The 23,586-nt window shown below is 37.9% G+C and overlaps 1 protein-coding gene across 8 annotated transcripts in view; it reads left to right on the plus strand.

Annotated features, from left to right (window-relative positions):
* ptprk (protein tyrosine phosphatase receptor type K) overlaps positions 1-23,586 on the plus strand; it is a 503,565-nt gene that overhangs the window by 410,744 nt on the left and 69,235 nt on the right. For 5 of the 8 annotated variants that reach the window (XM_078399543.1, XM_078399544.1, XM_078399546.1 and 2 more), the window contains 3 exons: positions 12,279-12,417; positions 19,351-19,380; positions 22,069-22,229. In XM_078399543.1, coding sequence (XP_078255669.1) covers positions 12,279-12,417; positions 19,351-19,380; positions 22,069-22,229 — 330 coding nt within the window. The remainder of the gene's footprint in view (positions 1-12,278; positions 12,418-19,350; positions 19,381-22,068; positions 22,230-23,586) is intronic. The other 3 variants (XM_078399545.1, XM_078399549.1, XM_078399548.1) reach the window with 1 other exon arrangement.

Raw genomic sequence — 23,586 nt, forward strand, 5'->3', positions numbered from 1 at the left:
AATACTTGCATTATCTAGACAAAGGAGAGGAGTTCTCTGAAAAGAAATCGCCTCGGACATAGTTCGTACACCGGCTGTTTTCTTATAGAATTATGGAACAGTTTCTGCCGGATGATGAGTGTCAAATATAATTCCAATATTTATTTATTTTTAAAGCAGGGAGACAGAAATCAAGCAGCTGATTAGTTTCACGTCAGTCGGAGGGAAAATATTAAGCTCTCTTAGAAAGGAGGTGATAACTGGAGACTTAGAAGGTATCTATGGCAATAGCCAACATAAATTTATGAAAAGGAATTGTATTTTACAAACCTACTGCAGATTTTGAGGATATTTATTCACAAAATGCTGGAATAACTCAGCGGGTCAGGCAGCATCTCAGGAGAGAAGGAATGGGTGACGTTTCGGGTCGAGACCCTTCTTCAGACTGATGTCAGGGGGGCGGGACAAAGGAAGGATATAGGTGGAGACAGGAAGATAGAGGGAGCACTGGAAAGGGGGAGGGGAAGAAAGGGACAGAGGAACTATCTAACGTTGGAGAAGTCAATGTTTATACCGCTGGACTGCAAGCTGCCCAAGCGAAATATGAGGTGAGGTTCCTCCAATTTCCGGTGGGCCTCACTATGGCACTGGAGGAGGCCCATGACAGAAAGGTCAGACTGGGAGTGGTAGTAGATTTTAAGGATGTAGCTGATCGATAAGGGAGACTTAATGGATAAGTCTCACAGAAGTGACTAGTGTACAAAATTAAAAGCATGTGGGATTGGAAGTATGTACTGGCTTACATGTAACATTTGTTTACATAGCAGGAAAGAATGTGTCTTTCCTAAGTGACAATAACCTGTGGAATACTGCAGAAATCTCTGCTTAGGGCTCCAACTATTCACATTTATATCAATAATTGAATTGAGGGAAGTAATTGTAATATTTTTGAGTATCCTGATGGCACAAAACTAGGTGAGATTTTGAGGAAGATGCAACGAGATGTCAAGGCAATTTGAATATATTGAGTGAGTGAACAAATACATGGGAGATGCAATAAAATATGGATTGTGAAATGTGAAATTATCCACTTGAAGAGAGAAAACGGAAGGCAGAGTATGTACTTGGTGATAGATTGAAAATATTAATGTATAAAGAGATTTGAGGGACTGCACGAGATCAGCTATCAGCAGTGACTAAAAGCAAACATGCAGGTTTAGCAAGCGTTTAAAAAATACATTGGTAAGTTGTTCTTTATTGCAAGAGATTTCACATGCAGGATCAAGAATTGTTTCTGCAGTTATGTAGGGCCTTAGTGAGTATTATGTGCATTTTCTTTTTCCTTACTTAAAAATGGATAGATTTATCATGGTGGGAGTACAATAAAAGTTCATCAGATGGATGGTGAGTCTGATATATGAGAAGAGAATGGAGTTAGCTCGGCTTTTTTCACTAAGGTTTGGAAGAATGAGAAGAGACCGAATTGAAACACAATTCTGATATGGTCGGCAAACCAGATAAGATGAAGGGTTTTTTCCTGGATAGCATGTCTAGATTAAGGCCATGTTCTCAAAATACGAGTCAGACCTTATAAACTAAGAAGAGAAATTTCTCCACTCACGAAGGTGAACCAATGGAATTCTTTACCAGGAAAAGGGATGAACGCTGGAGTCTCTGACCATGAGGCACGATTTCAGAATAAGGGTCTGGGATGGTGAATCTTTGGATTTCTTTACTCCTAAGGACTGAGAAGCCTAAGTCAATTCAGAACAGATGGAGTGTTTAAGGATATGCGTTTAATTCAGGAAAATGACCTTGTGACGGAAGATCAGCTATTATTTTGATGAATGGTAGAGAAGATTTAACAGGCTAAGTGGGCTGCTTCTCCTATTTCTTGATGAGAAAGGCAGCTGCAGAAATGAAGTAAAGAGATTGAGGGTTCTGTCAACATGGTGAGGAGACACCGTGATTGAGAAGAAAAGATGACTTATCGAAGGGATAGACCAAGTGGACCCATTGGGCCCAATCCTCTCCTGCATTGCTGCAGCACCCTCTCCTCCCTCTCTCCCCCCTCCCCCTCCTCCCTCCTCCCCTCCCTCCTCCCCCTCCCTCCCTCTTCCCCCCTCCCTCCCTCCTCCCCTCCACCCCCCTCCATCCCCCTCAACCCCCCTTATCCCCACTCCATCCCCCTCAACCCCCCTTATCCTCCCTCCTCCATCCCTTCTTCCCCCCCACCCTCCTCCCCCTCCTTCCCTCCCCTCGTCCCTCCATTCCTCTCCATCCATCCCCCCCTCCCCTCTCCCTCACTCCATCCCCCTCAACCCCCCTTATCCTCCCTGCTGCTCGCTTCCTCCCTCCCCTCCCCCCCTCTCTCCCTCCCTCCCTCCCTCCCTCCCTCCCTAGGAGATAGATTTAAACTTTTAAAATGTGAATAACTTTAAAAATATAACACCGATTTCAATGAAACTTCTTCCATTAGCACTATCTTTAGAACTCATGCCACAGGAAGAATAGAATTGAATCCTGGTATAATTCAGGGTGTAAGGAAGAGTAATGCAGACTGGTGAGGGGTTGAGAATATGAAAGAAAGGGTCTGGAATAGACTACTAGAAGATGAGGAAAAAGTTGGAAATTAAAAGTGCAATTAATGACACTTTCCTGTTTAGGATTAATTGTAAGAAATTGCATCAATCAGGTCACTGGAAAAGAGACACGAGAAGGAACCTGCTTAGAAATTGAACATAGAGCACTCTACATATTTCATAAATAAACAATGTATAGCTGAGAGCTATCCAGGTTCCTCAGCAACACCTTTCCGTTGGGGGAAGTGAATGGAAGTATTTTTTAACATGAGAAATTACATTGCCAAGCAGAGGAGAACTAGGATAACTGTGAATTACTTAAATCTCAGTTTCAAATAAGAAATGGAAAACCCCAGGCTTACCCTGCCCTACCTTCATCAATCACCTTTGTCACCTCCTTAAAAAAACTCAATTAAATTAGTAAAACACGAGACCAAGTGGACCTGTTGGGCCCAAACCTTTCCTGCATTGGTGCAGCACCCTCTCCTCCCCCACTCTCCCCTCCGCCCCCGCCCCCCACTCACCCCTCCTTCCCCCCTCCCTCCCCCACTCCACCTTTTCCCCTCCCCCTCCTCCCTCCCTCCTCTTTCCCCTCTCCTCCCTCTCTCCCTCCCTCCCTCCCCTCTCCCTCCCACCCCCTCCCTCCCTCTTCCCCCCTCCCTCCCTCTTCCCCCCTCCCTCCCTCTTCCCTCCCTCTCCCTCCCTCCCTCCCGATTCACACAATATCTGTGATCTCTAGTGCTGAGTTGAGGAGAAATATTGTTTTTAAATGTGGAAATTTTGCCCAAAATATCTGTAGCAATCAAGGTCAAACCAATGAGGGTATCTTCACAGTGATGTTGATAGTGATCAAAATTATTTTGATTTAAACTATAAGAAAACTGATGAAAACTTGCATCTTGTTAATTTTCAGAAGAATGAAAGGCCCTTGGAGATTTGGGATGCATGGCAATATAAAAAACAGTTTCTCCATTGTTAGGTGTGAGATATTGTCAGCATTCACAGTGAAGGAGAAGGCAAACTGAGTGGCTGTCTTTAAGGGAGGCTGCAATGAATACAAGTGGGGAGAGGTCAATTGATGCTGGAGGGAAAACATTTCTGAATAGCACAGTATCTGATAATGATTTTCTTATCTTTTTCCCATTGGAAAGAATGTGATCTTGATTGAATAGAGGATTTCTTTTTTTTTCAGTTGCTCATTGAGATGTGACTCTGCAATTTAAATGTAACTCCTCTCAAAGTCTTTTTTTCTAATACAGCTCTGCATTATAATAAATGGGTAATAATAAACTGATATGCAAGATCAACAGGGAAACTATTTATGCTTGCATGGAAACCAATATAGATTTAAAGTTAATTGCTTTTGCTTTGCAATTACTTCTGTACCTTCGAGCATTTTCAGAGTACCAAGGATACACTATTCCTGGTCAAATCATTAGCAAATAATTCTTATCACATTGCATTGTATCAAAACATAAATGTACAGTAAAAAGTCCAAACAATTGTTAGTAAGTGCAGCAAATATGAATTTCCATCTTTGGTCTGTGTTGGGTTTAAATCTTTGTTGGATTTATAAATAATTATAGTAACAGGTATAACTTTATTTTCAATATGAAATCTGTGAACTGGATTCAGATCTACGCTTTTTGTGCTGTTTCTTGATTCATTTTATGGGGTTCAACATGAAGGCTTTCTGAGTACACAATGTGCAGTGTATCATAGCGCAGGATATGTGAACCTTTCTCATGCTTTATTTAAGGCAACATGTACTGGCATCATGCATATCAGTTCAACTGAAGAAAGCACAGCAATAAAAGAGAACCTGTGTTTTTATAATTTCATAAAGTGCAGGGACCAATTGATCATGTTCAAGTCTGTGCTGTATAACTCCATGATTGTTCTTTGAAGTTATATAGACTGAGTTGGTTGTTTCTGCGTGTTCTTTTGTACCTCTGCACCCTACTAAGAAACCCTAGGGAACAGGCAATAATGACATGCTTGCTGCTGTAGGGGTCCAGAACACTGTCGGGAAAAGAATGGAAACAATCTGGACCAGTGTTGAGGTGTCGTCCAGAAAAAAAAGGTTGTCACATTTTATCGCTACATTTTACTTAGCTGTATCTTTCAAAGGAGACATAATGCAACATTAACTATTCACAAAAATTGTCATTGACTGAGTATCAAAAGCCTTGCCCAAAAAGCAAAGGTCAGGCCAGTACAGGGGACAACGTTAAATGAGCTGCAAATGTAACCAGTACCTTTTCACAAACACTTAATAGTGTGGCAATATAAAACCGTGACTTCATTGGCTCGAGCCTAACTTGAGATCATTAAATGTGACAGTATTTCGTCCTTGACTTAATTTACCTCACAGTAAACAGAAACCTCGAGTGTTGAGTGTTAATGAACTCAAATTATATTAATTCATTCCACGCTATGCAGGAACATTCAGTGTATTTAATCCTCTTGTTTACCTTTGTGCACAGTTTGTGTCTTTTCTGCTTCCAAAGTATTTCTCCTTAGTGGAGGGAGCAAGATGGCTGCTGGATTTCATAACATATTCTGGGGTTGGAGGTGGTCCTGTACCTCTTCTGACTGGTTATTTAGAACTAAAACATACCGTTGAAAATATTTACCCACTTCTTAGCAAGCTAAAATAAACCATTTTTTTACTGCGGAAAGGAAGATTGACAGAACCTGTGATGCTGATAACTGAAATATTGAAAGGCTTTTATATTTGACAATGCACAGATCGCTCGAGTACAAAGTTCAACCCACCGCCCCAACCCCCTATCTTAAATTTGTGCAGACATAGGAAGATGTTACAAATTAAAAGCACTTATCCCTGGTAAAAGCCACTTACAGAAATAACTCAGCTGTCAATGGGATGGCAAGTAGATAAACAAAAATCAGTTAAGCCACATTACTGGTTATCGCAGCATGAATCTAACCAGCGAAATCAAATTCTGTTCCAACCTTGCTTCTTTCCTTTTTCAATAAATAAATCAATAGTTTGTTGATTTTTTTGAAGTTTAGCTTTCGATAGTAAGGAGTCAGCAAGGTGCAAGAAGGAGGAAATGCATACCCAATCAATGCACTTTTTTACCCCACAGAGCTGTCAAATGTTAGAATCATGGAGTTGTAGAGCACAGAAACAGAGCCTTGGTCATGACAACCAAGTTGGCATACTGGGCTAATCCCATTTGCCTGCAGATGGCTTTTAAACCTGCAAATGTCCTATCTGTCCAAATGTCTTCGAAATTTGGCTTCAATTGCTTCCTCTGGCAGCTCATTCTAGATACATATTACCTCAGAGTGAAAAAGCTGCCCATTAGCTCACTCTTAAATCTCAGCCTCCTGCATTCCAAAGAAAAATGTCCCAACCCATTCAACCTCTCCCTCTGACTCAAGCCTACAAGACCAGGAATGGGTGACGTTTCGGGTCGAGACCCTTCTTCAGACTGATGTCAGGGGGGCGGGACAAAGCAAGGATATAGGTGGAGACAGGAAGATAGAGGGAGATCTGGGAAGGGGGAGGGGAAGAGAGGGACAGAGGAACTATCTAAAGTTGGAGAAGTCGATGTTCATACCACTGGGCTGCAAGCTACCCAGGCGAAATATGAGGTGCTGTTCCTCCAATTTCCGGTGGGCCTCACTGTGGCACTGGAGGAGGCCCATGACAGAAAGGTCAGACTGGGAATGGGAGGGGGAGTTGAAGTGCTGGGCCACCGGGAGATCAGATTGGTTAACGCGGACCAAGCGCAGCTGTTGAGCGAAACGATCGCCGAGCCTGCGTTTGGTTTCGCCGATCTCCGAGCCTGCGTTTGGTTTCGCCGATTGACCTGACCTGCTGAGTTACTCCAGCATTTTGTGAATAAATGGCATGAATTAGGAGATCATTAGTTAAAATCCTGCCACGACATGTTAAAAATTTTAAATCTATAAATCTGGTAGTTTATGAACTAGCTACAGAAAAATCACAAATGACTGCTGTTATGAAAATGAAGAAATATCTTTTAGGGAAAGATATTTATCAACATGTTACTCCAGTTTTATGATGATTCAATCTTAGTGATGGTGCACTGCCAGTATTCACTGCCACTGCTCCAAAGATTGCCTGTGCAGGATTAACATACCTTAATACAAAAATTATCTTTTGTAAAATTGAAGAAATCATTTTCCCTATGGGATTGCGAATGCAATGTTATATCTTACCCTAAATGTTGTATCTTTTATCTGTGCACTGTGGACGGCTTGATTACATTGGTGTATAGCCTTTTTGACTAGATAGCACGCAAATAACAGTTTTTCACTGTACCTTGGCATGTGACAATAATAAACTAGAGTAAACTAAGAAGCAAATTTTACAGAGTAGACAGTTGTATCTATTGATCCTTCTGAAAAGAGACTATAAACATGAGAAACGGATTTCAAAGTTGAGCTGAGTTGATTTCTTTTGGATAAAAGAGAATAAACCTTTCCATCAAAATGGGAAAACATAATGATTGGAGGAAGCGAAAGTGCCTTTTAAAACAATCTTCCATTGATCTAGTATAGGGGAGGAAGGTATGGTAGGATCGGCCAGATTGCTGCTTTCCTTGCAAACCTTTAGGAATTCCTCCTGTTTTTGCATTGAGTTTTCCCATTTGTACAATTGCCAAGTGGTAATATTAGACCGCCTTGCATTTTCTTTCTGGTCCAATGCCTTGTTCCCAATATGCTCCCGCAACCTATATCTACCTCCTACTACTCAAGGATCACTGGAATTGTTTTGTATTGTGATAAGCATGGAAAAGAAATGAATCAGTTGTCAATGACAGCCATTCATTTCCATCGAAAACAGGGTCATAATGTCCTTGGAGCTTTGAGTAAAATCTCCCAGAATGGTTACACTTCCTAAGGCGTAAAACTGCTTGCAGCTAAAATGCTTAGATTGCGTAAAATAAATATTTGATAATTATAAAGGTAACATTGCTTTTCAAAAGCCTTGTGGAACTATTAAAGAACTATCAAACAATGCGAAAATGGAAACAAAAACCCCGGTGACCTGAAAAGATGTTAGTTGTATATAGTCTCTTGTTTGCCTCATAAGTTTAGCCTTCATTCAAAAGGTTTGTTAGAGGAGGAGGATCTATTCTGTGTATATATTGCAACAGAAACTCACATTGTGAGAATTGCAATGTGATGAGCTCTTTGTACACCAGAAATAGCATTTTATTGCCTATCCTCAAGCCTTAAATCCAGTAAAAGCTGTCTTGCCTGAGCATTAGAAAAGGACATCTGGCAGTAGCACAGATACAGTATTACTGTTGCATTTTTGTGATAAAACTTGGTAATTAAAAAATATGTATGTGGATAGAACTGCTTCCACTAACCTCTCATTCTAGCATATGTAACTGAAGCCTACTTTCATATTTGCAATCCGATCATTACCATGTTACCATTATGTCAAGTTTGAAAAGTTTAATGCCTATTCATTTTTGTGGAAACTACTGGGTTTCAAACAAGTGTACATCCAGTTTAATCAAAGTGGTGGTAATGGTGGACACAGGAAGAAACAGAATTTTGTGTATGACAGTCATTGAGGGCAACCATTTACAGCTTTGGCAAGGTCTTGGCTGTGCTTTTGTTACTAAACAACGTCCTGTTGTTTTATGTAGCTGGCTAACTTGCACTGAGAAACATAATATTAACAGTGATTTATTTTAGTAAATAAAACTAATTTTATTCATGATTAAACTGGAAGGAATCTATGCATGTTCCAATGGTGAAAGGATAAAGAACCTTAAACATGGAATTCATGAAGATGTAATTTCAATCAATGAGACATTATAATCTGGTCATAAAAGCTTCTAATGATCACTGCAGAGCAATCAGTGTCCTTTTCTCCATAAATGAAAACTTGTTTTATGGCTTCATTGAAAAGAAATATATTGGGAACAAAGCTCCTGCTAAGCAACTTGCAGCCTAGGGCTTTGCTTCAAATGTTTATAATAATGTTCTCTCAAAATGTATTTTGTGCATTTTAGTTTTAAAGTGCAAGTTGTGATGCTGTAATGGGTGAATATGACCACTGCTTCTCTTCCGAGCTGGGTTCTGATGGAGACATTGACTACATAATGAAATTCAACAACACTTTATGTGATGTGGGAAAGTTATAATATCTTTTCCTGTGAAACCTCCAAAGCAAATAGATTAAAATTCTCCTTCCCAGCAATTATTTTGTTTTTGGGTATGTTCTTGATCAAGAGAAAATCTTGAATTTAATTAAAAGGAAATATAGGTATCAAAAATCTGAAATGAAAACAAAGAATGAACACATTTGCCCCGTCAGGAAGAACTTTGAAAAGTTACATTTAAAAATTATTTATCAGTATTTATGGTGGATTTAACATTAAATTAAAAGGTAGTTGCATGCTCTGTTGTGTTAAGCTTTTCTATCACGTTCAGTTGAAGGTGATTGATTACCCTTTGTGACGGCCGCCTTTATAAGCAGTAATCTTTTGCTGAAGTGCACCATTCGGAAAGCTTCAAATGTAATTTTAGAGTTCTTTTATACGTGTGATAATGATTTGCTCTGCATTATTTGAAGCACTTTTGGTAGACTTGTGATGTGTAAAGCAGAATGTCAAACAGTAAGAGGAGAGGGTTGGCTGCCCTCTACAGGAATTATATTTATAAACTGTTGTCAGTAGTATTTACAGTAATAGAGACGATGAAAAGTTCTGTTTAAGGAGAATTGTGACATGGATAAAGTCATTCCTATGGAAGGTTTTTGCTGTTTTATGTATACTTATGAAACCTATAGTTATGGAATCCTGAGAAATAAAAACAGAAATACATAATTTAGACCTTCAAGCCTGTTCTGACATCTAGTAAGGTCAGAGTTGATCTGTGACTGATCTCGACAAGCCTGTTCTAATTACATTTTTCTCTCCCGAGATGCTGCCTGACCTGCTGAGTTACTCCAGCATTTTGTGAATAAACATTTTTCTAATACCTTTGTTTAAGAGAAATAACCCAAATCATGTAAATATTGCAGCAAAAAGAGCAGATTCAGATCCTTGATTTCCTGTGGCAAGTGATCTGCCTTCTGGCTCTCTCGCTCTAACATTGTCGTACTGTGACTGCAGTGTGTGCCATCTCCAAAGTATACTGCAGACTCCAGGCAAGGCTGCATTGACTGCACATCCCAGGTTCATGGCCAATAACACCCAAATGTACAAATGCACATATAATTTTCTAAATTCTTCAAAATATTTAGGCTTATTTTAGTTCATCTCACCTCCCACAGCTAAGGACCCAGTATGGTGAATCTTTGTTACAACATGAACAATGGTTCAATGGTGCTTTTATTCTCACATGTGCAAAGTGCAAATATACAGTGACATTCTTTTACAAACAGTGGATTCTTTTATGAGGTCAGGAGATCAAAGCTGTAGACGGAGCTGGTACAATCATAACAAGGCCCTGTGTGACATCCAGTAAAATATTTTAGACTTCATTTAATGTAAGTTAACAAATTATTTACCTTGAGAAAAAAAACAAAATGCTGGAGAAACTCAGTGGCTTAGACTTGGAAGAAAATAGCTCAACAACATTTCATGTTGGGACCCTTCTTCAAACAAATGATTTTGCCTTCCTTATTGCTTGCTGCACCTGTTTGGTAGCATTAAAATTCAACATTTGGGAAACATATTCCACCTGTCTCCCTTCCCTCCCCTCTCTCCCCCCCCCCCCCCCCTCGCTGCTGAAACAATGCGCTTATTCCTTTCTATATGTCCTGCATTCTTGACGACAGATTCAAGCAGTTTCCTGCCAAAAAATGTTAGGCTGACAGTTTCCTGACAATAAATTGTTGTCTCTCGCTGTTTCATAAAGAATAGGGTCATATTTGCTGCCCTCTGATCTGCAGGAACCATTCCAAAGTCAATAACATTTTGAAAGCTGATAACCAATGCATCCATTAACTCAGTACTCATCTCTTTCAAAACATTGGAATGTCAATCTCAGGTCCTCTGGGTTTATTGGCTTTAAATCTCACCAATCGTATAGTAATTGTATGGTAATAATAATTTACTTAGTTTCATCATTCATGTTGGACTCCTAGTTCTTAGCATTTCTGGCACCTTTTAGTTGTCTTCAATGAAATTTCTTTGCCATTGGATCAAATCCCAGAAATTCTGTACCGAGCAGAAGTGGAAGCACTTTCATCCTGCAGACTCAGTGGTTTGGACTACCTCACCAACAAATCTGAAAGGGGAATTTAGATTGGACAATAATCACCGGCCTTGACTGATGTGAGCTGAATAGTTAAAGAAAATGATTTTGGAAAATTTACATTATTCATTCCAAAGAATGAATGTAATTATTACAATAGCCCACTCCAACTAAAACAACTTTAAAGGGTTACTCAAATATCGAGTTAAGTGATTAGGATCGCAATTTTAATTTAGAGATACAATATTTTCTACAAATTCAACATCCAAAAATAGATGTACCAAGCTGTAAAAATTATTATTCCTTTGTTGGAAGAATTGTAGTGTGTGCTCCAGTTGGCAAAGTTGATAGAATTGCATTGACGATAGAATGATGATTTGTGTGAATGGGCAGAGAATGAGGGTTACAAATAACCATTGTGTTACATGAGTAAAGCATTATTAAATTAACTTCTGTTGTTATAAAATGAACGTGGACAATTTGATTTGATATCTTTTCTGCGAGAGCTATTAATGATATTTGCAATGAGGTATGGTTGCATTTCATTCAATGAAACAATGATCATTCAAACTTCTCCAGAAATGCTGGGGTAATTAATACCATTCTACTCAAAAAAATGATAAATTGGTGCCATCCATAATGGCCAATTTAATTTTTAAATTAATTGAATGGAGATTTAAATTACATTTTCCCACCCACAGTAAATTTCATTCACTTTCTAATTTTGTAACGCTTTTGTTTCATTGTGTACTATGTGTTTATGATTAAGTAGCAGCATCGTCCTGATTCATTAAGTACTAACAAGAGTGATAAAGGGATGATTAATGAATGCAGGATACCTCATTTTTAACCGAATGCTACTGTTTTGCAGTAGTTAGTTATTAAAGGGATTAGACCAAACATTCAATTCCACAGGGTAACCTTGTCTTCATAAAATGATTTCCCATAATGGCGACATTATAGCCGATTCTGACAATGTCATTGAAGTGCAGTCAATGAATTATTCTGACCAAAAATAAAAAGCATTGAAAAGCACAGATGGTTTGTCAACTTGACAAATAACTTAGATTGGCAATTCAGGTGTGATATTTGATCCAGATGATGAGCAGATTCTTCATAAATGAGGGTTATTTTAAAAAACATATTTGCAAGGTAATTTATCTTTAAGTGTGTGACGTTTGTGTAAGCTCCCATTATCAGGTCTGAAATTGAGCTAAGTAAGTTTAATTTGAAGAAGATGTGATTTTATTTTTCTGTAACTGCATTGTTGATTTTTAACAATGCTGACACGTTTACTTATCTCCTTTACCTGTCGGAAATTATCTCAACCCTGTTAATAAAAGTCAGCACGGTAAAATTATTACGCATTGCGGGTTGAACTATTTTATGCACTGTACGTGGATTTCCAAGGTGTATTTATGAAGTGAAATTAAATATAATTTCTCTGTCAACAATAATTACATGCTTTCATGCAAATACTTCTTCTGATTAATTTAGCAGCCACAACTGAAGAACCTGAGGTGATCCCTGATCGTGTCAAGCAAAGTGATCGGGTGGTGAAAATTGCTGGAATCAGTGCCGGAATTCTGGTTTTCATCCTACTTCTCCTTGTTGTGGTAATGGTCGTTAAGAAAAGGTAAAAAAATTATGGACATTGGCTGCTGTTGATTAACTAGTAACAGAATGACTATCAGGCAATAAAGCAACATAAAATACCTGAAGGGTAATTATGCACTGAAAAGGCTTGCTATGAAAAATAAGTTATAATTATTTGACATGGCAAAATCACAGTGTAGCACAAAGGATAATGACGAACTAGCTAATGTTGCCTAACTGCTTAACTGCTTATTTTAGAGGAATTGGAGTAATTGTCAATTGACCAGCGACATCCTCTCAGCCAGTTCTTGAGATATTAACCATAAAACAAATACATTTGGTAAAAAAATTCTGATCCCAAATTATGTTTCACCTTGTTTCACATTTGGGCTTGGCTTGCTTTCCGCCCCACAAGAGCTTGATTTCATGCGGCTGGAGCAGTGGTGTGCCTGGCGATGTGTATACGCATGCATGATGTATACTTTTTCCACCGTTCATTTCAGTTGAATTTCTAATGTGCCTTAACTGTAGATATGGTCACCCATCAAGGGTGCCTTGTTAGAAACTCAAGACACTTCGACAAAATCTGAGTTAAAAAGGAATCAAACACGACTTTTATATGGCACCTTTCCATTCCCTTTCATGATGTCGGAAAGCTAGTACGCCCACTGAAGTAATTTTCAAGTGAAGTCACTTTTAAAATGTGGAATTTTAGATGAATTAAGTAGCTACCTTGTTATTTATTCTGAAGGTTAACAAGAAAGGAACAATTAGTGATTATGATTTGACTCATCAACTGGAGAATAACTGTCTAAGAGGAAATCTAATTTAAAGGATATTGGAAGAGTGGTGTATGCAACATTAGTGACTAAGAAGATAATTAGTAGCAGCAAGGGAAAAAGTACTGTTTGGGAAGAAAGTAAGGGTTTGGGAGCAGAATGTGGATGGCTACTTTGTTCAGTACTTTGTAATCTGCACTATGTCACAAGAATGAGAGATGGAATTGAAGTGGGTTTGAAGTAAAAGCCAAACAGGTCATGAAGAGGACAAAAATGATTTAAATATTGTTGCGAAACAGGAAGATTACATTTTTTGTTCAACAGGTTGAACTCTTATAAGTTACTGAACAATTTATGTTAATGTACCCTGACATAGAGCAGGTTTGAAGGATAAGATGTGGGGCCAGAATCAAACCAGTGTTTCTGTGCATGAAAGTACAATTTGGTGGAATGGGAACCCAGACTCCAGTTTGAATTAGCACCAAGGAATTTATAAATGTAGTGGACACAAAATCTGCAATCCCTTTAATTGTTGGTGTGCTCTGGGCTGCAGATATGCTCAGTGCTATTTTTCCATTGGAGCCACTTGGGTTCTGCTTGTCATTCAGTCAGTTCCTGTAAACAAGACTTCCTGGGAATGTTCTGTTACTGGAAAAGTGGGCAGTTTTACACTTAATCAGAACTAACAGGAGCAGGTATAGACCATAGGCTTTCTTGAAGAATGATCTGATCTTGGGCCTCAACTCCTACCAATCTTTATTACTCTTGATTCTCTTCTGGTCCAAAAATCTACTAATCCCAGTCCTAAATATAAACACAATGCAGCTTTAAATATGCAGCCATCTGTTTATCTCTTAGTGTTGTTATCTTACCATTCTATCAGCTTTGTTATCCCTGTCCCTTTTAAGATCAGGAGTCTCCACAAACATTAGTCATCTTCCAAAAAGAGACATTCACCACAGTCAGTGCAAGACTCGTGCTGGCAGAGGGGCAGAGGGCAGCCACACTGTAGCCTGACCTGTCTGTCAACCTGCTCTTGGCACTCTTCCATAATAGGAGGAAACTCATTGATTCTCCCAAAAGGTTCAGAAGCCATAACAGATTTGAGAACAATTTAAATAAAGTTCATGAAAATGTTATTGCTGGGAAAAGAAACAAATTGACAGTATATCATTGTCTCTAAATTTGTTGTCATGTGTCCTATCTCACCTGAGCAGCACTTGTAGGCCATTTTTCTTAATGTTGTTTACACTGGACGTTCTATATTCCTGAGAATCTGTAATTCGTGACAAGACTCCTCCACCTCGATTTCATTTTTGGGTGGTTCAGATTAAAGTTATCTCCTGACTCTCAACTGACTTAAGCATGGTAAATTAATCTAGATTGATTTTGAATGCTCTTATCTTTCACTAAAGATGTGAAGCTGTTGTGCTCAAGCGCCCGTTTTTGTATGGACAATTGGGCTGCTTTGAATGGCCACAGTAGGGTATAAATGTTAACAGATAAGACAGGTAAAATTGGAAAGTGGAGGAGCAGTAGTTATTTGGAGTAACAATGGCAGTGACAAAATGGGATCTACCAGCAATAAATACCAGAAAATAATCCATATAGAATAAGACAATGGACAAGGGATCAAACACTATTAAATTTATCTGCACAAATGAGAGGTGGAGGAAAAAATGTGCAAACAAATTAGGGAAATTATTTTTTTTTAATGGAAAAGTCAGGGATTTCATGCACCCCAATTAAATGAACCAAAGACACAGATTGAAGAAGTAAGAGAATGGAGTTTTTTAAATGTATACAGGGCATCTTTCTTTCTTTATAATCCCATATTCCATGTAACTCAATAATGGTCAGTTCACTATTGGATCGAACAATGGAAAATGAACTATAACGGTAAGATAATTAAATTAAGGGAAACATCTGGATTATAAAGAGACACCAAGCTTATAATAGAGAAGGATGTAACTGTGATGAAAACCAGATTCATAAATTAAAGAAATATTAATTTTGAGCAGCAACAATATTGGCAAACAACAATATAGGTATCAATATGAAAGATTTAAAATTTTGTGAACTAAGTGTAGGAAAACTATATTTTTCTAAAAGGAAACAAAAACAGCAAAAAAAAAAGGAAACAATGTTGGGGGAGTCCAGAACCAGGGGCCACAGTTTAAGAATAAGGGGTAGGCCATTTAGAACGGAGATGAGGAAAAACTTTTTCAGTCAGAGAGTTGTAAATCTGTGGAATTCTCTGCCTCAGAAGGCAGTGGAGGCCAATTCTCTGGATGCTTTCAAGAGAGAGCTAGATAGAGCTCTTAAGGATAGCGGAGTCAGGGGGTATGGGGAGAAGGCAGGATCGGGGTACTGATTGCGAATGATCAGCCATGATCACATTGAATGGTGGTGCTGGCTCGAAGGGCCGAATGGCCTACTCCTGCACCTATTGTCTATAGCACCAATGAAAGTCTATGGATGAACAAAGCCAAAGAAACGAGAGAGAATGGAAAGAGAGTAGGATTCAGGATATAGACAGCAAAGGAGAGCGTGATAAATAAAATGTGATATTCAGAAAGAAGTTAACAAGAAAGTCATAAGGAAAGTAAAACAAAAGCATGAAATTAGATGATCCGTGAACATAAATAGTTTGATAGTCATGACAGTAATAAAGAGTTGGGATGGATATAAATAATAGATCAGGTGGGCATGACATTGGATGATGATGAGTTGAGCAGTGAGTGCATTTAAAATTTTTAAAAAATAATAATTCAATAAAACTCAGTGCCCAAATGGATTACATGTAAACAAATCCAAAGAAGAAATCGCAGAGGTATAAATTCAGAAGACTGACATACATTATGTCTTTATTTAAGATAGTGTGTAGAATGTGCCCTGGAAATTAGAGATTAGAAGAAAAATTGAATTTTCACCAAAAGAGAGAATAGAGGAACAGCAAGCTGTCCTTACAAATTATTGTTGAAACTGACGATGCGTGCTGTCTGTGTGGAGTTTGTCCGTTCTCCCCGCGACCTGCATGGGTTTTCTCTGGGTACTCAGGTTTCCTCCCACACTCCAAAGACATACAGGTTTGAAGGCTAATTGGCTTGGTAAAATTGTAAATTGTCCCCAGTGTGTGTAGGATAGTGTTAGACAATAGATAATAGACAATAGGTGCAGGAGGAGGCCATTCAGCCCTTCGAGCCAGCACAGCCATTCAATGTGATCATGGCTGATCATTCTCAATCAGTACCCCGTTCCTGCTTTCTCCCCATACCCCCTAGTGTGCAGTGATTGCTGGTCGGCGCGGACTCGGTGGGCCGAAGGGCCTGTTTCCGCGCTGTATATCTAAACTAAACTTTGGGCATGGTATTGATATTGACAGTTTGTATAAGGAAGATGTTACATATTGCTCACTGTTCACATAGAAATGTTGCTTGTTCCCCTTGGTGTTGATGAATTTCATGGATATTTCTTCTGAAAGACTGAACTAATCTGCGATCAGACATGTTGAATCTGATCCAGTCTGTCACTGTTTCGCTGATATTATCTGCTCCATGAACCTTGGTGCACCATTTTTAGATAATACTTTCCAATCCAAAACTTGCAAACTTTTTCTCCAAACTCATGTTACCCTCCACAATGGTCATAAGTGCTCGGAGCAGAATTAGGCCATTCAGCCCATCAGATCTGCTCCACCATTCAATCATGGCTGATCTATTTCTCCCTCCTTACCCCATTCTCCTGCCTTCTCCGCATAACCCCTGACACCCATACTAATCAAATCTATCTGTCTCTGCCTTAAAAATATTAATTGACTTGGCCTCCACATCCTTCTTTGGCAAAGAATTCCACTGATTCACCACCCTCTGATTATAGAGATTCCTCCGCATCTCCTTCCGAAAAGAATGTTCTTTAATTATGAAGCTATGACCTTTAATCCTAGACTCACCCACTAGTGGAAACATCCTCTCCAATCTCCTCTGGCCCCTCTCCAGACCCAGCACATCCTTCCTCAGATATTGTGCCCAAAATTGCTCACAATACTCCAAATGCGGCCTGACCAACACCTTATAGAGCCTCAGAATTACATTCCTGTTTTTGTATCCTAACCCTCTTGAAATAAATACTATCACTGCATTTGCCTTCCTTACTACCGATTCGACTTGCAAATTAACTTTTTAGGAATCCTGCACCGGCACTCCCAAGTCCCTTTACACCTCCGATTTCTGGATTCTCTCCCAATTTAAAGAATAGTCTATGCCTTTATTTCTACTACCAAAATGCATGTCTCCACACTTTGCTACACTATATTCCATCTGACAATTCTCTGCCCACTCTCCCAACCTGTCCAAGTCCTTCAGCAGGGTCCCTGTTTTCTCTACACTACCTGCCCCTCCACCTATTTTCGTATCATCTGCAAGCTTGGCCACAAAGCCTTGAGTCCCCTCATCCAAATCATTAAAATACAAAGTGAAGAGTAGCGGTCCCAGCACCAACTCCTGCGCAACTCTGCTAGTCACTGGCAGCCAACCAGAAAATGTCCCCTTTATTGCCACTGTTTGGAATTAATTCTTGGAACTTCTAAAGAATCTCAACAGCTATTTCTCTTTTTCTACCTTCTCTCTTTCACTTCACCACATGTACCTACTGGCCATCCAATATTGTGGCTTGACTTTTGGGTGCTTCTATATACCTTGTGCAGTGGCTGTTAACGATAGGCTGTCTCCTCTATTGATCCGATTACTAATGAGCATATCCTTTAAACCCGTGAAGCTATCTGCAAGTAATGTTAACTCCCCAAAGAGGCATCAGATTCATCCCTGATTCTAGTTGTGTGCACATAACTGGAAAATATCAACTTTTCATTTCTAGCTGGATTGTAAGTGCTTGTAATGCATGTTATGCATTCTCTAGGGTCTCATTTAAGGGCTTTGTGGTTTGGTATAATTCTTTCCCCTGGTGATAAATTTCACAGAGCCTTCTTTAATGTTCTCTAACATCAATTAAAAAGTCTCAATCTATTACTTCAAAATACATTTACTATTTATCCACTGGACATTCCCCTTGGCGGATGGCCATATTATCTTTACTGATATGTGCTTTTATATTTTCAATATTTCAAGAAGCACTTCATCAACATCTCTTGGAAATCTATGCATACACTATCTACTGTATTCCTGTAATCTATTCATGCTTTAACTTCCTGAAGAAATATGATTCCAAAAATACCCTCAGCAATTTAAAAGTCTGTTGTCCCCACACGTCTTTTCACTATATGGGAAAATCAATTGCATCTGATTATTTCTTCAAACCATTTGTGCCACAGTTGCCAATATGAGAGTTTATGCACACAGTTCCTGCTGATTGTATGTAATCTACCAAGGCACTGAAGATATTGATGTGTTAATAAACCAACAGAAAACTTTAATCAGTACTCCTGGTTAGAGTCAGAACAAGATATTTTGGCAAGAAATCTAAACAGCATCTTTACTGAATAAGCAATTTATTAAAGAGTTATGTACTAGTAAAACCCAACAGAACCAGAAGAGAATTGTTAAATTTCCAGGATAGCAAATTGTAATTTGAATTTGTTGGGTGGGTTATAATGATATGTAATTAATCAAAACTGGTGCCAGGTTAATTAAGGAGAGGAATAGCTGTTTGTTCAGAAAATGTAATTTGAATAAAAATCATTAGCCAGCAATTGATTTCAAGTTAATCCACAGATCATTGGCATTGCCCTTTTATCATTTGTAATAAATTGATGTGGCTAAAATGGTTCCAATTTTGATTGAATATCTGGAATGTTTATTATTATATTGATCTGATATTTCTGCAAAATACCTGAATAGAATGGAAGTTATTATTTTCAAATACATATTGAAGAAAATGAGCAATTCTGACTTATGGTACAGTGCATGCAAGAAATGTGTAATCAATTTTAATTATTCACTTATTTTGTTCAATGAACAACATCTGGAGCATAATTGTCCACTGTCATTCTGTACACATTGTTTCTATTTTATTTGCCAGCACATGATTGCATGGAATGTAAAATTAATTTTTGCATGAAAATGCTAACAGAAGTTGATCAGTATCTAAATCCAGCTAGCATTTGCTTTGTTGATTATAACTGATTCCACACTTTATTCACCAATAATTCTTTCTTCACTGTCTGATTTGCTTGCCAGGAGGAGCTACTATTCTTATTCTTATTACCTGTAAGTAGACAATAGAAGCAAGTTATTATTTTAAAGGTAAAGGGTGGTATGGGGTGCAAATGATAAGTTTTGACATAATCCTCTTACAAATCCAAGAATCCACTGGTAAAGTTAAAACACAAAACTCCTTTTACATTGACTTTGTAGTTTTAATTTAAAATTTGAAATTTGCAGAACATTTTAATAAATAAAGTAAAAAATATTAGGGAATCAAAGAATATGGAACTAGTGCAGGGAAATTGCGCAAAAGGTAAAAGAACAGCCCTGATCTCATTGTGTCGCAGAGTTGGTATGAGGGGCTGACTGGCCTACCTCTGCTTTTGTTTTTTCTGTTCTCAGTTTAGTAATAAATTTATGCTTTTCTAATATGAATGTGGAGCATTAAATTAATATTGAAGCTTAGCTTAAATTTTATTTTAATAAGTTATTATCCAACGCATCTAATATTTGTAGGATCTAATTCTCGACAGTATAACAAACACCTGAATGAAGTTAGTTGATGTACTATAACTATAATCTACATTAATTTTTTTATGCACATAAAATTGCAAAAGGCTTCTTGTACTCCATCGCAAAAAGCTGCTTTTACAGATTAATGGCATCTAAAGGAGACAATGACGACTCCAAGTATTGTCATGACATGCTCCATGTTTACAATATGCACCACAAAAAAGTGCTTATTTTCAAAGCTGCACTTTAATGTACTGATGTATTGGATGCATTTTGCAGGTTAATGAGAGAGAACATTTGCCTCATAAACCTGGTTATTCAATATGGCAAAGGTCTATGTTAATGTTGTTACTCAAAAGAATCTAAATCTAAAGATAACCAAAAATAATTGGGCTTTGGGGATGCCATCTTGTCCTAAATAAAAAATTTAAATGGTGAGCAGAGCGAAAAATAAAGATGCACTTTGTTGCAATAATCTGTAATATAAAATATTAATTGGTTATAAAGTAAGGTTGAATTCAGCAAAGCATGATTAGTTGCACAGTGTCATTGCATCAAACGATTTTCATCCCCATCCCTCACCATTGGAATGCTTGCACCACTGGCTTGTATATGTGCTTCAGTTTTTCCATTGAAATGAGTTTTGTTTTGATAAATAATGACAACTGGCTGTGGTTTATTCAATATCAAATAGTTTCTAAATTGCTTTTCATTTATCATGAGAGGATGCATAGAAAGTACTTGGCTTGAAAGATGCCACATGTTCTCTGAAATCATACAGAGAGACTGTCAGGAGTTTGAACAGTTTTAAGTTGCCTGATATAAATTTTCATTTGAAACCTTGACACATTTGAATTATTTTCAGAATTTTTGTCAAAGCTTATAAATTTGGCCTTTTACCCTTGACAACTCGTGCATGCTAAATATAAAGTACAAAACAAAATTGTAAAGTTTGAGAACTACAATTTATGTTTATTCTGGGCAATGTATATCCAATTAGCAGTATTTTAGTACCTTGGTTATGACACATGAGTTACAGATACAAAAGCAATTGATCAATTTTTTTAAGAATTGAAGAAATATAATCTATTAACAATTGTAAAATAATTAACAATTGCAAAATAATTCATATGGGGCTCTGTCATTGTCTGAAATAATCTTATCAATTCATGTTAATAATATTATCTGTATATTAACACAGCAGGCTCATCTTATCCAAGCGAGTTAACTTGTTTATAAATATGCATTTATCATTCTGTAATCAAATATCTTCCTCCATTAATCAGATCAGTGTTGGGCACAGTCGGACATCATCTGGAATCAAAATAAAATTCCTACTCATACCTAATCAAAATCAAATGAAGAATAAAATCAAAACCAGTGTTGTAAATTGACTATGTGCTGAAATTATAGTCAGCACTTTTTTTGCTTTGTGTGAAGATGGATCAATGGTAGTCCATAATCACAAAATATAATGTTAAACTTCATTTTAAATGATTTATTGAAGCTTTAATTTGCATATCAATGTATTACATTGGAAGCAAATTGAGTGTTGAAATGCAAACACATTAGACAGAACTGATTCAATTCTTCACAGTTTCAAAGTTAAAGATCTTCGACTTTCAAAATAAAACTAAGCTGACATTTCACCACAGTACATCGTATTCTAAAAATTCCCCAGAAGCACAACACAAACTAAATTATTAAAACTAAATTCTGTTCTGGCATTTGTACAGGACAAATTTAAATTTTTCCCATATTCCTATCAAGAGTGGGGAAAAATACAATAGTTTATCTTTAAAAATGTAATGTATATTAGGTGTTGAGGCACATATAAAATCTGGTCTGATTGAATGGTAGAACAAGTTCGATTGGCTAAGTAGTCTGCTGTTCATAGCTTTGGTAATTTTTTATGTATTCCTGTAGCTATGGATTTATAATAATTATATTAGAGTTTGCTCTCACCAGTGACCATTTATTTGCAAATTAAGTTTAAAAGATTGTTTGTAAAGAATTGTTTTATCAATTATCAACAGTGAATGGGCCCTAATGTTATAAAGCAGCGCGAGAGCGAATTTTATCGGGCATTTGTCATTCGAAGTAGTCTTTGTAAAAGATGCGAATACTATTTATGCATAAATTAACGAAGAATATCTGTTGATAATCCTAAACGCATGTCGTACTAAAATTGTGCTAATAACTTGAACAATTTGATGACATGTCTTCTGCTGATTGCAGTAAGCTTGCGAAGAAGCGCAAGGATGCAGTAGGAAATGCTCGGCAAGAGATGACTCATATGGTGAATGCAATGGACAGGAGTTATGCTGATCAAAGCACGCTTCATGCCGATGAGCCCCTTTCCATCACATTTATGGACTCGCACAACTTCAGTCCGAGATGTAAGTATTACATAAGCTCAGTATTTCTAAAAACATTAAATTGGGGATCGGTTCAAGGCATATAAAACGATAGTGAAACAAGGAACTGCAGATGCTGGAATCTTCAACAGACCACAAATTGCTGGAGTAACTCAGGCAGCATCTGTGGATGACATGGATAGGTGACATTTTGGGTTATATAAAACAATAGATGGTGGAGATTTATTTTCTCCTTCGAAAATCAAAATTATGAAAATATATTAAAACTTACTTCGGAAATGCACCTTACCAAAATGTATGAATCTTTGAGAAACAATGTAGTATGATAAATAAACAGGGTTGCAGATGATATCTCATTAATTTATCCACTGAAATGGTTCTGAAGAATGGTCAAAACCGGAGTGTACAGGTACATGTTATATGACATGAATATGACGAGCAGAGTTTTCACTATTCCAATAATATCAGTAAGATTGTGGACTTCAGCCCTCATGCAGCTGCAGTTTGCATGGTGAATAGAACAGGGGAATATTTTTCTGTAGACAAATTTTCCTGTGGCCAGCAGGAATATGTCAATACAAGAACTCAACTGTAAACTACTCTGTAGAGCTAGAAACTAGAAAGAGCTAGTGCCTTCTAGCCTTGGGTGAAGGTGCCTAGGACCTTAAATCAACCGTGGACCATATCGAAGAGCATCTAGTCTGCATTTAAGGGGTCCCAGCACTCTGCCTGGCATGAGCTCCCCATCGCTTCCCCAGTGGGCCCACCATTCTCATCTTCTCACTGGGTGTATCAGCCTCCAATGCATCAGACTCAGCCAGCAAAGCAAGAACTCCAGTAACTGGAGTAACCCTGCTGCTCACTCTGCCTGTTGACTAAAGCCAATTCTCATTTATCCAATCCATTGTTTATCAAAGGTAAATGAACTCTGAAGTAGACCATATTTCTGGTCAAAGTGATTTGACGAGACAATCATGACCTATTGATTGAATTTAAGAAATTATTTAGTCATAGTATATCGGATTAGGCAACCACTGAGTGTTTTCTGAAGTACAATCACTGCCTCAAGTTAAATTCAATACTTAGTATACAGATGCCATGTTTTTATAACTATCACTGCATTAAATTCAGTCTGAAGAAGGGTCTCGACCCGAAATGTCCATCAGTCTGAAGAAGGGTCTCGACCCGAAACGTCACCCATTCCTTCTCTCTAAGATGCTGCCTGGCCTGCTGAGTTACTCCAGCATTTTGTGATAACTGCATTAAATAACGTGGTTTCTATTTATCTGCTGGCATTGGCTCAGAATGATGTTGATCAACGCTAAAACAGCAGTACACTGAGGTTTTTTCAAAAACGTTATACCATTGGCATCTTTTT

Source organism: Rhinoraja longicauda, chromosome 5, assembly GCF_053455715.1.
Source record: "Rhinoraja longicauda isolate Sanriku21f chromosome 5, sRhiLon1.1, whole genome shotgun sequence".
Taxonomy (NCBI): Eukaryota; Metazoa; Chordata; class Chondrichthyes; order Rajiformes; family Arhynchobatidae; genus Rhinoraja; species Rhinoraja longicauda.